Source organism: Hesperophylax consimilis, chromosome 5, assembly GCF_061612785.1.
Source record: "Hesperophylax consimilis isolate HC1 chromosome 5, BYU_Hcon_1.0, whole genome shotgun sequence".
In the NCBI taxonomy this organism is placed as follows: domain Eukaryota; kingdom Metazoa; phylum Arthropoda; class Insecta; order Trichoptera; family Limnephilidae; genus Hesperophylax; species Hesperophylax consimilis.
Genome location: NC_142840.1, coordinates 11,138,280 through 11,157,022, shown reverse-complemented (window position 1 = coordinate 11,157,022; position 18,743 = coordinate 11,138,280). Strand labels below are relative to the sequence as shown.

Below are 18,743 nucleotides of genomic sequence, written 5' to 3'. Positions count from 1 at the left end.
GTACCTACATGGATACTTTTTTATTCATGTTCCTTACAACAGCTTTATGTCATTTTGGTAAAGTTCATCCAATATATTGAACATCACTTCGACTAAAGAATGTGTTTATGAACCGTTTCATTCAGTAATTGATGAGAAAGTGGTAATTTACTATACGGAAAGATTAAGTATTTTTATTTTTCAACTATCTGTACCCCGCTACGCGTTTCTGTGGCTCATTCTCTCCATACAAATAGAGAAACAATAGCGCGTGTTGCTTTTACGTCGTAGCGCTGTTTTAAAAAAAAAATAATGTTTGTCCAACCACATGTTTACCTGTCACAGGTGATATCTATATAATTTAGGTAGGTATACAAAACACAAGCGTATTCGAATGCAGGTTGTGTCATTTCGGACTTTCGGAGATTAAAGATTTTGAACAAACCAACATTTACATATTTATATAGGTGTTATTTCCGACGTCTGAATTGCCAATTCCTTCTAAACGCAAATTCAACACCACTATTTCGATTAAAATAAAAAAAACATTGGTTAATGTAAATTTTAGTGCAGCGTAGGAACTGAATCTGCAACCTTTGTCAAATGGAAATTAAAAATATTTTTTTAAGTGATGTATACCTGCGTATTTATCCCTTTAACCAATATAGAATATATTATAATAAGGTCGGTAGGTAAATGTGAAATTCAAATGGAGAAAAGACTGGAGTGGTCTTAAAGCATTTATAATTTTACTATGCACTTTACCTTGCCAATATTTCTGATGCACTGAAATAATTAAGATCAATTAGCGGACATCATTAATCTTAAGTTATTTATCGTAGGACCACGAGGAGAAATTATGGCTAACTTAATTTACCTATGAGTAGAATGCGTTAAAAAATTACAATTAATTATTTCAAATCCAACTAACTTTGATGTTGTCACCAACAAAAAATAACTTAATGATTCCCATGTTACTGAGGTTAAAAGTTTAAGTAATTGACGATCTCTCATACTACTAGAGCATAGATGAATCAGGTGTATATCTAATCCTATTATTGCGCTATAAAAGTAACTACCAGTTTCATACCGCGAATAAATTTTAAAATTTACTGCAGTATTTAATTACCTGCGTATGGTAATTACCACGAAGTGTCGATAAAATTATATGCAATTTAACTTGGTATAAACCACATTGTATTTTAATCACTAATACGATTAATTTACTATATAATTCACGAATACTTTATTTTAAAGAAATTAAATGTACAGTAAATACATTCAAGTCAACATATTAGAAAATAACAATAAGTGATAAGATACGTGCAATAAGTAATGAGTATAATTGATACAGAGTAGAGTTTTAATTAGATTACATTGTATCACATATATAATTAGTCAAGCTAATTTCAACATTGTAGCAATTCATTTCCAATATCACATTTTATGGAGTGCTTCTATTGTCTTTATGAACAATAATAATGCCATTTCGCCAAGCTATTAAAATTAATGCGATTGGATTTATCACGTGCTTCGAGAAAGACGAAAAATATACACTTTTCCTGACGAAATTAAACCATTTCGATAATATTCAACTCTGAACGTAAAAAATGAAGTAGGATTATATATGTACAAAATCTGTAATTTTTACAAATATGAATTATTAATAAGTAAATATAAAATTGTTGTTTTCTACTTACAATATTTCAAAATAATTATTATACTTCCGAATTTCATAACTAAAATAATAAAATCTACACGTAACACAAAAAACCAATATAAAACACACAACATATAATATAAATATACCGAATGTAACTTTATTTCATTTGATTTTAATTTAATTTTACTTTAATTTTAAAATCTATATTTTTAGTTTTAATTTATCTTAATCTTACGTTTTTTAGATTTTTTTTTCTTCACTAAAATTATATATATTTTCTTTAAATGTATTATGTATATATTTTTTGTATTATAAAAACGGGAAGGCACCAAGTGAGGCCAACATTACTGGATTGTAATATGAAATGTAAAATATTGTACTATAAATAAATAAGAAAAATTAAAATATACATAAGATTTACAAAAATTAAAAAAATATTACTTAACAACATCCAAATTTGGCACGACCTTGCAAAAGATACTTATATTATATTTTATCCTACTTTCTATATATGCATATAATAACTTATTATGATTAAAACCCCAAAATGTAACATTACATCATTGAAGACAATATTTACAGTGATTAAATATTGCAATTGTGGTTTTACTACATTAAGTAATTAAAAAAAGAAAATATGCAGATATTTATCTAAGACACTAAATATTGCATTTGGTTCGGGTATAATCTTGGAATCATACATAGAGATAGCAACCAATAAAATATGCGTTAAGAAATGAAGATAATGTTGGTAGTTAGTCAAAGTATGATATAGTTAAAAATGACCGAAGAGAACAGGGTTGAATTAGCGCAGATCCTGAGATCATTCCTAGATGAGTCAGCATCTTTTTTTGTTTAAAATTCACTAATATTGTCTTCAATGATTAAACATTAAAATGACTTTTAATCGCTTCGCGTAATTCGAACCAGAAACCTCGCGATTTAAAGTGAAATGGGTACTATATGGTGCTACGGAGGCCCCTGTAAATATTTAAATAGAATGGAAATAATTTTACCGGTGCAAAAAGTTGAGACTTTTGTAAATTGAGAAAACAGGAAAGTGCGAATTTTCATAAATAAACATTTGTTTAAATTGCTTCGCAATGTACGTTATCTCAGGAAATAAAATAAACCAAATGCTACCATTCCAAATAATATCGGCAGGTTGGCTTTGAAGTGAGTTCTGAAGATATGAAAATTCGACGGGAGAGTCGAAGCCTACCTATATAAAAACATTTCATGATTCATTCGAAAGATTATTTTTACCTTTTGCGTCATGAAAAAATAGAACCGTCTATTTTCTGTTTTAACGACAATTTTTTCGATACTTAATAATTGATTGCGTTAAATAATCACTTTTTATCTCCTTGTAAAACTTACACAGGTTTCGCAAAAATACAAGGATTTAACGATTGATAACTTAAAATTTAAGAATATGTTATTTCAAAGCAAATTTATTTTGTGGCAAATTTTTAATAATGAAAAAACCCTTAGTTTTAACCACTTTTAAGTAAACCCAGAATTGGTAAGCATTGCTAACTAAGGGCCTTACTAATGAAGTGTTTTTAAATTTTACACAACTAATAAGCAACCATTAATGTAGGCTAATTGGTTGTTTATCAGTTGTGTAAAATTTAAAACACTACATTTGTAAGGGGGTAAGATACGTCAAAACTAAAAACAATACTCGTTACCTAGAACGACATATGTTCTAAATATCGCCTATAATTTGATTAGAACTTTCGCTTGGAATAGTTTTTGCCTTATTTAGTAACCTAATCCCCCTTTCTGTCACGTCACAGAATTTCCCAATATTTGCGGTGATAAAGTTCCCTAGTTGAAATTCTTATGTGTTACCTAGTTTACTATCGAGGTATGTAATCGACGTCATTGGTCCTTTTCTCCTCATGATTATTTTATTCGGTGTGTAAAAACACCTGTAAAAAGGTACAAAAAAACATGAAAGAAACCCCCTTGTCGACATAAAACAAGTGCCAACAAAATTGGTCACCGTGAGGAATTTTTTGTTTTTGAGTATACAAAGATAGTGTTTGCATTACCTTCCGTCGTTATGGGTAGTGTGTACGCTGTGGATTTTTTCTGATGAAAGAAATTCAGAAGATTTGTTGCAAGTCTTATCTCAAATAAATGAATAGACTGATTGTAATCTATGCACGAATATACTTCAATTTGGATTGAAGACAAGCATTTCGATGCACCAAAGTTTTAGTGAAAAGTGATTTATTTACGATTTTCATAATTTCTTTAGAATTACAAGAAAAACCGTTCAGATTTGGTTAGGTGAGTGTTGGGCTCGGTTAGGTTAATACATTGTTATATTTAAGGTTACAAAGTTTTTGCATTCCATCTATATCTTGAGATACGAGTATATAGTCTGCAACCACAATAGTGATTCATGGCTTCTGTCATTAATCATCTTAGGAGCCCCATATTCGATGTCCATCCATCTGTGTTTGTGTTATGTGATTTACTTATTTGATTGAATATAATTGTAAAGCTACTCATCTAGGCACAGGAATTCCCTAGTGAGATGACCAACGGAGGAAAAAAAAGAATAAATACATAGAAATAGAAATAGAAAGATTATGCCTGAAATTTTTAGAATGCGTACTTGTAAAACGTAATAATAATATGACGACTTAATTTATGACTTGGGAATCGATGTGAGATCTTAACTTTCGGAAATTTGATCTATGTAATTTACTTGCAAGGAGCAGAATTTTTAAAGTATTCGTTAAATAAAATCCTTAGAAATAAAAGCAGTATTGAGTTGGATTTACTAAAATTCCTAACTAACTCCTGCATCTTCTCAAAATCAAAGTAAAATGTATTGAGTTGTAGTAATAACTCGGATAATAATATTATCGAGCTGGGTAACGGGTATTTTGGCCCCAAATGCAAATTTAAGTTTTCTATGAAAAAGGCCGTATAGCCGTTCCTCTTAACACATTGGAAAACCAATATAAATATAATTTTTAGTATTCTAAAAATATATTTACGATCTCTTAATTTTTACTAGTTAATATTTCTTCCAGCAAAATGATGTACCTTTATTTTTAGATACCCTTATAATAAATCATTACTTAAGCCATTATGTACGTGCTCTAAATACGTTAAGCATAAAAGCACTACAATGTATTTATAGGACACTATACAAAGGAGTCTCCAATATATAATAATAATCACATTGGTAAATTACTAACTAATTTTCTTCAAAGTGCTGCGAAATTCCTATACAACATAATATATCATCGCAGGCGTAGGTAGTTTACAAGAGTGATAAGTTCCAGCATTTTCATTTTCGTTAGCGAGCTTTTCCCGAAAATATTTGTTCAAGTATCTGGTGTCTCTGTTGACACGGCGTTTACTTGGAAACGCTCTTGTCATGATATTTTGCTCGTGGCTTTTAAGCGAATTAATGCAGCCATAAACTTTACAAGAGTGCTTTGTGATATTTTAACGGGAATATATTTTTAAAAGAATGAAATTATGTGTTTATGGTAAAATGAATTAAATTGATGTTAGTTTTATAACCTCGCTAATTTCCATATAAAATAGATTTTACTGTGGGCGAGTCTGCATGTCCGAAACAAGGTACTTTCTCTCTTACTTGGGGTGAAATTGGATTTGATGAAATTACCATTTCAATGATGTTAAACATTGTAATATTATTTAATAAATCAATCCAATTTTTACTAGTTTTATTACCCACGAGCGAGTTACTCTCGCGAGTATCTCTCGCCATACGATTTGTCTGTTTTCGCCTAATGTATAAATATAAAATATATAAGTATAAATAATGTAAAAAATATTCACTTGTAAAAGAAAACTAATTCCATGTCCAAAATCTTTCACCAGAATTCTATGTGACTTCAGCTGCGAACAGTTGGTGAACTCAGCTACTCATGATGCAGGAGGTACACTTGATGTTATAATTTCCAGACTTAAGTTTCCCCCGAATAGAACAGACGTTTCTGACATTGGACTCTTGGATAATCGTTTCGTCACATCCGTGTTGGCCTTCGATCCTCCAAAATTGGAGTTCAAAACCGTTATCTCCAGAAATTGGAGAGAATTCGACTTCGAGGCATTTTGAAAAGTACTGAAAACCTTGCCGCTCTGTGACACGGAAAAGTTTTGTGAAAACCAGGTAGAAGAGTTAATAATTCTTTATAATTCTACGCTAATGGCATTACTGGACAAAATACATCTTTCACAGAGAAGGTCTGTGGCATTAGAAATTACTGCAAATAGTTCGATGCTGAAGGCCTCCAGAAGAAGAGGGAATTGTGGGAATTGGACAGATTTTAAAGACGAAACCCGACATTCAGCAATCGACAACTTTGGATTGCGAAGCAAAATGCTTACAAGTAAGAAGTCTGTCAGAACAAATCTAACTTTTGGTGTGATCAAGTTGAGTCAGAAAAGGACCACGGAGAGAGCAACATCAAGTTTGAAGCGGAAAGTCTCGCTTCATATTTTAGAAGTAAAGGTAAAACATTCAGGCCCTCAGTGGGGTAGGATCGTCGATCTGTCTTCGTCGTCGTGAGGTTTTGCCCCAACAAGCAATGCGCTCAGTACTCCATACCTACCTGGCTCTTAAAACAATGTCTTCCGGATACAGCGCCTGTAATTACCGCAATTATACAGAAGTCACTAATTAATTTTCTTGTACGGGGAACACTTAAAAAAATCAATTATTACTCGGATACTAAAAAAAAATCTTCTTTCTGGCAATAAGGGTAATTACAGACCAATATCCAACCTACAATTCTTTTCAAAACTGCTTGAGGATATCGTTGCCAATATCAAGAGTGGGGTAATTGAACTCCGCTGGTTTGTTTGCAAATAAAATCAATCCGCTTATCGACGGTTTCAGATTTATAATTTCAGACTTGATCATCGGATGGAAGCAGGTAAGTTGGGTTTGGTATCTGTTCTTGACATGGGACAAAGTATTTTATTAAATGTGCTTGAAACCTAATTTGGCGTTCCAGATAATGAATTCAAATGCTTGATATCGTACCTGCCTGGATGACTAGCCTCAGTACACTCAATAAATGTACATCACCTGAAACTTCTATTGAATTTGTGTTCCCTCTATTGAACCTCTATTGTGTTCCCCAAGGTTCTGTCCTGGGTCCTATTTTCTTCATTCTATATACGAATCGTCTTAAACAACTCATTTACTCAGCTGGCATTGAATCACAAGCCTACGCAGATGTTCGCATGATTTTCAAGTTTTGTTCCCTGGACGAAAAAGACTTAAAAACAAAGTGGTCAGATTCATTAACACAGTCTCAAGTTGGATGTCTGTCAATAAACTTAAACTTAATCCGACCAAAACAGAATTTATTTGGATAGCATTCCCTGGAGGGCAAGCCCCCCTTGACTCCAGTCCAATCCGTTTTCAGGAAACAGATATCATCCCTTCGGCAAAAATAAAATTTCTGGGTTTTACTATGGACAGTTTCACAGTCTGTATTTTGAATCGCAAATTTCCAATGCTATGAGTTATAGCTTTTTCTATCGTCTCACATATGGACTATTGCAATCATTGAAATAGTGCATATGCTGGCCTACTTCAGAAATAAATCAATAGAATCTAGTCACTTTTTGTTCCTGCGGCAAGAAAGATTTTTTGTGAATCTAAATATTGTCGCATAACCCCACTTCTAAGGGATCGCCTTCACTTGTTTCGATGCCCTGAAAGAATAGAGTTCAAGATCTGCTTAATGACCTTCAAAGCATTGCAAGTAATGATGTCAGCCTATATATTGGAACTATGTGTCCGACAAAACTAATATATATGTAGTTAACCATTTTTTTTCTTTGCTCCTACTTAGAGCATTACTTCCTTTTTAAACCTTTTTGTACTTTTATACTTTTCGTATAAAAGTAGGTATTTTAAAGGTGCATACTTTTTACATTTATACTGCTCACTTTCTTTATGATGTTGTACTATTCATACTTTGGGGATCTGGTTAGGTGGTACAAAATGAAAGACGGCGGTGAAGGTCACAGAGTTTATTGAGTCAGGTAGCCGTGACGAGAGATGACTTAGGACTGATGTTGTACACTCCGGATGCAGGCGATGATGTGCAGGTCAAGCGCGGGTCAGTGAGTCGATGCCGCTGCTGGTGACCGGACTCGTTGACGGTTGACGGTTGTAGGTGGTTGTACGGGAGGTACATATACCAGGGAGGATGCTGCGTGGTCTGGGTGCATGCTGGTCTGGGTGCATGCTGGTCTGGGTGTAGCGCTGGTAAGATGCGCTGGAACCAGGGCGCTATGATCCGGTGTAGCGCTGGCCAGGGACGGTGGCCGGGGCCAAGGCGCTATGATGATAACCCGATGGAGTCCATGGTTGAACCGAGCAGGGCCGGGAATGTTGCCCTATCACTTGTTGTGCCTTGTTAAATGACGGCTGATTGATGACTGACTGACTGCTCGCTGCGTCGGGCCCATTTATACAGAACGGCCGACGGCAACAGTAGGTGGGTGAGATCGCGAGTAAAACGGAGACACTCGCTCAGTCTGGGTCCTACTGGAACTTTCGTTGGCGCTGCTATTATTTCTAGGCAACAGGCTAGAACCTTCTACTGAGTTGGCGTAATGTGCCAGACCAACTCGCAACGTATTGTCGTAGGTAGCTCTATACGTCGCGAGTAGGTAGATCACTAGCAAGTAGATAGGTAGGTCGTGTTGTTTACAATTAGTAAGACAATCTGGATTATTCTCTCGCCACAATACTTATATTAATGGCACATGTAGTATCGTATATATAAAATAAATAAATAAACACTCTTTCTCTAACAGAAAATTAATACCATTATCCTGACTGGGGTCTACGAGTCCTGTAAGAGCATGTAAATTGACGACATCAGTTTTCTATAAAACCCGTTTAGATTTTTGCCTTATTTGGTTGGAAACATGAATAAATGTATAAAAATATAAGTCACCAAATGAATTAAAACCTTAACAAGTAACAAACCTAACACTAAATCTTTTGAAACTTTTATTTACATGAATAAATAACATTTTATAAAGTAAAACTTTTGCATATTGGAAGGTGGCGAAATAAGATTTTACTAACGCCCTTTTTAAACGTAGAAATCAAAAAGTTGAAAGTACTAATTTTTCTTCCATAAATTTATTCCAAATGCTTAATCATTTTATGTATATAATTAGAAAAAATGTTTTGTGAATCCTAATTAATATGATTCTGAACAAGTCTGTTAGAAACTCAGATAAGGCGATGCCATACGTAGTAATACTAAATCATACGTTTTTGGTTTGAAAATTCGGTCGCCTAGAAATGTTTCAAATGCTTTAATTAAATATTGCGAGTAGAATACATCTTGGCCTTTGAAATAATCGAATATTTTTTAGATAAGTCTTTTTATAAGCCCAGAAAAAAATAATGTAAAGGCCTGTGAAAACTGATTTAAAGTTCAAAATCTCCTACTTACAAACCCATTTTCGGTTATGATTTTATTGTATAATGTGGCAAATTAAGTTATTTATAAAATGATCGAAAAAAAATTAAATAATGATGTCTGAACATCCACAAAATAAAATAAAAGGCACTTTTTAGCCATGTTTTTTTCTTGCATAAATCAAAACAGGCGGATGGTGTTAAGCGGGAATTTAAACCTTATCGCCATCTACGTAAGGGTTGTTATTGATAGCGGCTCAATTTAAAATATTACACGACGTAGTGCATCGCCTTAATTATATAAACATGGAAGAGTATGATGCTCTACCAGTAATAATAAATTATCGTAAATATGTTTTACATTATTTTGTAATTATCGGCGAAATATTAACTTGTTATGTGCAACGGATATGAATTAACCAGATGATGGGTTAATAATATAAACCTGGTTGATTTAACGGTAAATTAAAATGTACACATTACATTATATTATTAGTTTTTGGGATGTAAAAACAGTTTTGCCGAACAGATAATAAAAAATAGGGAGAGCCAAATTAAATCAACTATGAAATTGTAAATCTACACGCTGAAGCAGATATAATTGGGGTTATTAAATTTATATTATTTTCTGCGTTGAATTTCAATGAACCAATTTACATCCTCTATGTCAATTTTATCATGAGCTATGGGTCTGTGAAAACATTTAGCGGTCATAAAATAAGTCAATTATTTTATGAGAAAACAGAGCGTTTAAACTATGGCGAAGCCGTTGTGTACAAATACATCCTACTACTTTTTTTTTCATCAACTACTTTTATTCTTACTAATTTTTTTTATCTTCTTACATTTATACATCTTACTACATTTTTCATCTTGCTACATTTTTTTCATCTTACTACATTTTTTCATCTTACTACATTTTATCATCTTACTACATTTTTTCATCTTACTACATTTAAATCCTTCGAGGAGATATTAAATTCCAACTCAACATACAGTCCCCCGAGGTGAGATCTATACCGATTTCAAAGAAAAATTGATATTGTAAATTTACATGTACATATTAAGCAGAAGTAAAGGAAAATTGATGTTGCCAGTTTAACTGTACATATTTTCAGCAGAAGTAAAAAAAATTGATGTTGCTAATTAACATTTATATATTTTCTGCAGAAGAAAGGAAGAATTACTCTTACTTCGGGCATACAAACACGCCCAGTACAGACTTCTACCTGTTTATCTCTTCAGTGTCGCAAACAGAAAATGTTGTGTGCGTAAAAAGACTTAGGAATGTCTAAATAACGACGTACGCAAAAGAAAATCATAATCTGGTAATTAATTATGATAATTTTTTGCACGTAATTTAACGCAACCATAAAGGGTGACATAAACGGGAAGACTTTCAAAATATAAAACATAAGTATATGGCTGGTTTGGGGCTCGGGCAAAATGGTAAGTCATTGAATTTAATATACCTTTTGAGTTGGAGGGTTGTGGGTTGTGACAAGGCAAAAAGCGGGCAGAAAGGCTTCATTCGGGATATTGGGTGGAAATTTAAAGCGAACGACTTAATTTCGATAAGCTTTACGGAGATAATGCATTAATTATGATATGAATTAAGTGTTGAAATTTAGATGGTGGAATAATTTAGCATTTATGATCTCCAGGGTTGTGGGAACGTATTCATTTTTTTTTTCTTTTCTCATTTTATGTCCGGGTTAAATCTTCCCCATAGAAAAAACTAAACCCTTCCACACACTTTTCCACAAATGATCATCTAGTCAATCAACATTATGTAAGGGCATTATATAAGCAAAATAAATACAAAACAATACAAGAACAACACGTCAACTCACCAGAGATCAAATGGGAAAATAATTCACCGACTCCAGATATTTTCATATCAGAGGGTTCGGCTCGGTAGAACTTCTAAAAGGGCCTATAAATCCTACTGATCCCTCAACATAAATATTTAAAAAATCTTTCCTTATCCTACATGTATTAAAAATGACTGATTTTTGCATTTTTATTTATAAATTTTTTGATAGATCTAATACGCCTAAATTTTTAATGATATAGCTAGGTATAATGCCAGTAGCCGAAATAACGAATGGTAATATTTTTATAGTCTTAAAATGCCAAATTCTTTTTATCTCATTTTAATTTGAGAAATTATCATTTCGGGGTGTTATAATTATTTATAATATATTAATAATAAATACGAGATTTGGGATCGTCCAATATACAATCAGAAAAAAAATGTTTTTTCGACAAATCTCTTCCATTTTAACAATTTCAAAAATAATACAAACACTACGCCGATTTCTTTTACAGCTAAAAGATGGATATTTGATAGTTATAAGTATGTCTCAATAAATATACCAAATATTTCATGCTCAAAACAGTTCAGCCGATTTTTCGTGTGACCAAAAAAAGTATTCGGTTTTACAGTTAAGTTATGAATATGGTAAAAGTTTCATAAACAAAACTTTAACTAAGGTGATTTTATTTTTGATATTTATGTGCATAAAAATCACCTTTACTATAAATTTGCACGTCAGAAATGCCTCTACATTTGTAATTAAATGTTTGCTTTAGTATAACGCTAAGCCACTGGCAAATATTAATAATATTATTTTATTAACTAATTACTATCTATAAACAAAATGATATAATTTCAACATTACAAATTTGTCTATACTGAGTTGCAAATATAACTTCAAACTATTTTTGTATCGTTTAACTCATTTTTTATCCTTACATGAGTCCCAACTGCTCCTAACCGTCAGGAACCAGTGAAACTATGGAAACTCAATTAGGGTATGTTGTGAGGCAGGAAAGGGAAGGATTTGGAAAAAAGGTGAAGAAGTACCTGGATTTTCCAATCTGGTCAAAAAATACGGCTAAAGCCATTTCAAGCAAAGTTTCAATTTTGAATTGTGGTCTTTCATCAGGGCGGTACTGAGAGTATCGAACGATATTATTGAAGTTATTGTGAAACAACACAAATTAATTAAATGAGATGTAAGCGACCCCCGGATTGCTAGTTGAGAGACAATCACGTACAGTAGCGATGTCCCCACTACCAGAGATAGTTTTAGCCATGAGTTTTAATTTATTTTGTCCTTTCCTTCCCAATGGACTCTTCACTCGCATACACAAGGGATGCCTATTCAAACATGAGAATCCAAATTGTATACATTATTGTTTATCTAACTATTCTAAATATTTCCAAGTTTTCCTCCGAGTATCAAATACTCTGTTATCTAAATGGTTATTTTGCACATATCCGTTCCCGACCCGTCGTCTAGTTTTGAATAAACAAATCGAAAACGTAACACACACAAAGTTTTAGCTAGCTAACTTGGTTATATTACAATACAAGTTTTAATACTAGACATGAATGAAATAATTTGTATTGGTAAATGATTGCAAATAATTTGTGGACAGTAGACCTCACATATAATTTATTCTTATATTTAATAAATCAAAACCAAAATTCCCTTCACAATCATAAGATTTGTAAGTAGGTACTTACAAACTTTTAAATTAGCATCATTCTGCTGATGCGCTTATACATTCTGATTTCACAACAAGTTTAACAGTATTTGAGTTGTTATTTATATATATATATATATATACGCCTAAAAAGGCTTTTATATAGAAGTGATACATGATGCAGTACAATAAGAGAATATGTATTATACAGGAGATATTGACAGTAAATAGATGTAATCCATTTTAAAGAAGGTAAAAAATACACACTTGTAAAATTGTGATTACAAGTATAATGAGAAAATGTTAAAAAATATGAAGCAATATTAGTAAAACGTAAGAGTAACATAAAGTAAAAAAGAAATTACAACAACACTACAAGAACACTATAAGACAAATAATTAAAACTAATTTACCATATCTATTATTATATCCGAAGAATCGTCTCTATCCCAATTACAATTCTCTTTTTCTTTGGGCAGGTAGGTACTATAATATTGAAAAAAATGAATAAGAAAGTCGAAATAAGAACGAAGATTTCACATTTGAAAAAATAATCTTTACTGAACCATTTAAACGGCCACCACCTTGAAACAGAAACAGGAAAGTATAAACAAATTTACAAACATACGAAATGCAAAACGGTGAAGTTTAAATAAAGACATGCTCACGATCGCATTATTGTGCATGTCCCCCTTACACTAACTTATCATAACACCAAATTCCAACTATCCAGAATCGAAACCTGGCTTCAATAGGCTTCTGGTGTGCTTAATAATTATTTAAATAATAATAATCAACGTTTTGTTTTCTCCATTATTATTTATTAATAGCAAGGTAGGTACTTCCCTACATTCCTCTTTACCACATCTTTCACTTCCTCACTCCATTCAGCCACATGACGACATCGCCAATGTCATGTAATTTCAATAGCTCGAAGCAGATGGCGCTAGTGTCGTTGACGGTTATTTGCTTGACATAACAGATATTGTTTTGTCATTTAAAAAACGGTTGATAAATATGGCAGTTGGAGTATCATGGTGTTAAAAAATAAACTGAGAAATAGAAATGCAAAGGTAATTGGGAAAAAGTAAGACTAAGTAAGTTGTTTATAACTTCAACTTATTTCAGCTTGTTTTCATTTGAACGTATAACGTATCTACAGATACTTTATGGTTCACTTTCTAATTGACTACGTACGATAAAAATAATAATTTTCAGGCGATTTATCAGAAAAGTGATGTTACCTATTTTTCTAAAGTGGTTTATTAGTGCTAGTTTATGTTGCTATTAAGATATCGTTTTGCTAACATTGGACTTAGCTTAGGATTATAACAGATTTCCAAGGCTTTTTACAGTCTATTAGGCACAAAATGTATATTGCAAATACAAGAATATTTAATCGGTGTATATTTATCTATTTTAAAGATACAATCCATTTTTTTCTTAACTGTTCGTCACACGGAAACGTTGATGACGTTTTCGGGAGGCGCAAAGGCACAAAACAACATTGAGGCATTTTAATTACAATCATTTGTAATCTTTTCCGATATAACTTTCGTTACTGCATAACATAAACAAAATTTGACTGCTAGCATGACCGCACTCAGCACAGCCAAAGGCTGATTAGAGCATTCCAGATTACTTGCCATTGGGGATGCCATAGTCCTACTGGCTCCGTACAGTTGTTATTCTTATGCGGCATTCACATTTTTTGGTTGTTAATATATTTGAGCAATCCCTACATACGCACTCTTAGTTGTGTTAGGTTAGTTTACGTTAAGGCGATGCCATACGTAGTAATGCAAAATCATGTGTTTTTGATTTGAAAATTTGGTCGCCTAGAAATGTTTCAGATGCTTTAATTAAATACTGCGAGTAGAATACATCTTGGCCTTTGAAATAATCGAGTATTTTTTATATAAGTCTTTTTATTAGCCCAGAAAAAAATAATGTTTAGGCCTATGAAAACTGCTTTAAAGTTCAAAATCTCCTAGTTACAAACCCATTATTCGGTTATGATTTTATTGAATAATGTGACAAATTAAGTTATTTATAAAATGATCAAAAAAAAATATTTATGCCTGAACATCCACAAAATAAAATAAAACTTTTGGCACTTTTTGGCCACGTTTTTTTCTTGCATAAATCAAAACAGGCGGATGGTGTTAAGCGGGAATTCAAACCTTATCGCCATCTACGTAAGGATTGTTATTGATAGCGACTCAATTTAAAATATTACACGACGTAATACAACGAGCACACTGATAAGCCACATAAAAGCCTGCAGTTTTACTATCGTTTGTATTTTTTAAATAATTTAACATCGAATAAAGAAATACCGAAAAGGTCAGATAATAAAAGGAACGTTTAAAGATAAAACATAAGTCATTGCTTTGAAAATACCTTTGAGTCTTTTGGGAAAGCGGGTTAATTTAACGTGGGAAGCGCTTTTGACATGTGTTCCAAATTAAATAATACTATGTATATTGCGTGATACTGATAAAATACTCTCACACGGTAAATATGAGTCACTGATGGATGTTGTGAATTAATTGTCCCGAGTAATAATGCCACGCATTTACGTAAAGCAAACGTAATGTGTTGAGCATTATTGGATTATAGAGCTGCGGTTAAGTATCAAAACGTGGGTTTTAATTAACTACGTTAAATGTAATATTATGACACATTATAGATAAGATTTTCCGTGTGTACTATGTGGGTTCCTTGCTCACTTTTGTGAATATCGTTCAATGGCACCCGCAAGTATACTTATTTTTAAATATACCTAGATAAAAAAATATGTTCGGAAAATAATGCAAAAAATTCATTCATTTTTTTGGGAAAATATTACTTATTAAAGTTAAAAAGCTGTTCACAAAACTTCATTATCTTAACTATAAAGAAAAAATATGCATGGAGAGCTTCGGTATGATTAAATTAGCACAGTTATTTTTTCTAGATTTTCTAGCTCAATGTAACTATTTTAAATTTGTAAATTAAATTAATTCCTGAGGTATAGATATTTAGTTTGGCTTAGTATAAAATATGGCAATGTAGTAGGTTATGGCAATACAAATTATTAATTATCAATAAAACTCTTCAGAAGAATAAGTTAACGAATAATAATATGTGTAGGTAATAGGTATTGTAAAATAATCAGTGTTGCCAACTCGATTTTTTAAATAAAACCAGACGTCACCTGTCAAAGGAGCTAAAAAAGAGCTAAAACCTTATATAACCTAAGCCAATCAACATAAACCGAATCCTGCAAGACAATTACGGTCTTATAACGGTCTGCAACGAAGTTCAGTGTGGAACGCCTGTCGTGACAGCATTCGGTTGTTTACCGATCTGTGGGACGACGGGCTAAGTTGGGGCCGAATATTATAATTTTCTTGTATGATGGGGGGGGGGGGGGGAGAAAGAAATTATTTTTATTTCAGGGGGTGAGGGGGGGGGGGATTCGCTGACTAAACGAAGATTTAAATACAAAAATAACCGACAGAGTGCCTTGGAAAACTTTAGTATCTATTAAAAAAACTCTTATCGTCCGCATTTTTCTTTCATCATTGGTAACAACCGATTACCGATTCGAATGGTGGAGGTTTTGGTTTGGTTTTGGTTTGGTGGTTTGCAATAATTGATCCACGCGCCATTACGCTTACCGGAAACCAAAAGGCCTAATGGATTGCTGATATCAGTAACCTGCGTAGTATACCTACGCGTAATGCTTGATTGGAGTTTAATTTGTTTTTCACGAATAGCTAACCCTTTCCTCGGATAAATCCTTCCAACCACATTAATGTATTTGTAGGAATAAAAAAAACTAGTATTCAATTAGAAAAAAGCAAGTTTGCTATCTGTAAGTAAATTTAAAAGTATTTTTTCTGCCTTATAGCTTCTGTTTATAAAAATTCGCATATCCTTTACAATGTATTATTATTGATTTACTTGAATGTACCTGATTTGTCATTGGCTTCTTCTTCCATTCTCTTGCACCAAAAAGTTTTTGTGAATATCTCTCCTCACTTCTTTAGCAATTATAATTTGTTTAAACGGTTCCTACACTAAACAGAACAATGACATTTTTGAAAAGTAATTTTTTTTCATCGATTTAATAATTTTTAAAAATCATTGAAACCGATGAAAAAAACTAGCCTAAAACGTAACCAACTCAACCCGTGTTTTATAACTTTTCAAAAGTGTTCAGTTTTGTTCGTGTTCTATTTGGTCCGATTAATATTCATACGATACTATGAACCATTGTTTTTTCTAAGGTACTACGATGAATGCCTATACTTATTACAAGTATTTTATTCACTTGATCGTGCCAGGTTTTCCCGTGTGTTCTTCAACATTCTCTCACGTCCTTGCATCGTCATCGAATCTACTAATATTCTAGTGATTATTTAATACATTTAGAATTAATTTGAAATTTAATTTCCAACTTAACTTTTTGTAGTTTTATTTAATGTTAATATCTAACACACATTAAATTCACATACTAAAAAAAGATAATTTGAAAGAGAAGCAAGAAGAAAGCACGCTAGTTAGGTTTTTGAATTAGCCTATCTTTCACAAATTAAACTTAATAATTTTTTGAAAATACTAACTGATAAGATGAAACTATAAAGTCAATCAATCGAAACAAAATATAGTCAAGTACTGACTCACGAACTGATTGAGGCCACTTCTCAAACTCATCTTACAAAAACTGACTTTCAAAGTGGTGCCACGCAATGTTTTTCTGAGCACTCCCTATTAACATCATTATAAGCACTTAAAAAACACAGTCAGATTAGAGATTCAGCATTTTTTGAGGCCATATTATCTCCCAATGATATTACAAAAACACTACAATTTTTAAGTGAAGATAGAAGTTTAATTTGAAATGCTTAACACCGTCGAAAACACCCCTCAAAACACAGACTGGTTAATTAGTTTGTAAGGTACTCACCGTCTGGTCCAAGTCACATCTCCCACTCATGTTACTTAAACGATCTCGTATTTCGAAGTGAAGCAACAATTTAGACAAGATTGGCTTAAACCCTTCCCAAACACACCCAGCTAATAAAATCTAAGAATGAATAAAGGCAAGCACTCGAAGCAAAACGATTAGTTAAATAGATAAGCGACTCACCGTCTGGTCGACGCCACATCTCCCCGCTCCACTGCGAGAAGGAACTTCTTCTCGTCCAGCGAGAGCTGCGCCATCTCCTGGTGGGGCCGCACCACGTTCTCTTCCTCCATCATGCCATGGATGCTGTGCCTCTGGAATTATCATAATTATAGTCTATTAGCTAATTGAAATGTTTGTCTGTGATGGGTAGAGGGAAAAGCGGGCACAACCCAGCATTTTTATACTTTTTTTATGAAATGTTTGCAATTAGTAAGAAAAATGTAAGACGAAATTTTTCCTAAACCTTTTTGCTAATGTCATTTTTTATAAAATTATAAAACTATTTGGCTTATCTCTAATTAACATAATACGTTTATTTATCTTCACATTCTATGTATAAACTGGTAGTGTCTTACAAATAAATAAATAATTTTTATATTTTTTTATTAAATAATGAAATAATAAAACGAAGGTTTTTTGTTTTTCCGAAATCTCTTTGCTGTTTTTAGTTGATACGATACGATTGTACCACCCCTGCCAGGACACTTTTGTCCCTGTGGGACCGGTATACCAGGGGGCGCTGATTTGTTTGTACACGTGCTCTGAGGATGGAATGTAGGTTGATGTTTAATCGACCGGTATACAAAGCGGTATATAATAAGCCAATGTTGGAATTCAGCATTGGCAAAAATAAAGGAATCGTGATTGAGCGTTGATTATGTGTTACTTCTTCTTGCCTCTGCTCGGCTCTTCTTGGATCTTATTGATATTTTTGGCTATTCTTGGTTCTCCTTGCCTCCTCTTGGAACTTTTTGTCTCTTCTTGTCTCTTCTTGCATATTTTTGACTTTATTTGTTTCTTCTGGCTCTTCTTGTTTCTTCTTCAGTCTTGGATTTTCTTGGTTTTTCATTGACTATTTCAGTCTCTCCTAGCGTCTGCTTGCATTTTCTTGCATCTATTAGCCTATTTTAGCTTCTTGTTGGTTCTTCTGACTTAATCATGTGTTTTGTCTTCTTGACTCTTCTTGC

At 32.7% G+C, this 18,743-nt stretch overlaps 1 protein-coding gene across 1 annotated transcript in view; it reads right to left on the bottom strand.

Moving 5' to 3' along the window:
* Trpgamma (Transient receptor potential cation channel gamma) overlaps positions 1-18,743 on the bottom strand; it is a 291,674-nt gene that overhangs the window by 66,487 nt on the left and 206,444 nt on the right. The window contains exon 4 of the mRNA XM_089631611.1: positions 17,737-17,867. Coding sequence (XP_089487737.1) covers positions 17,737-17,867 — 131 coding nt within the window. The remainder of the gene's footprint in view (positions 1-17,736; positions 17,868-18,743) is intronic.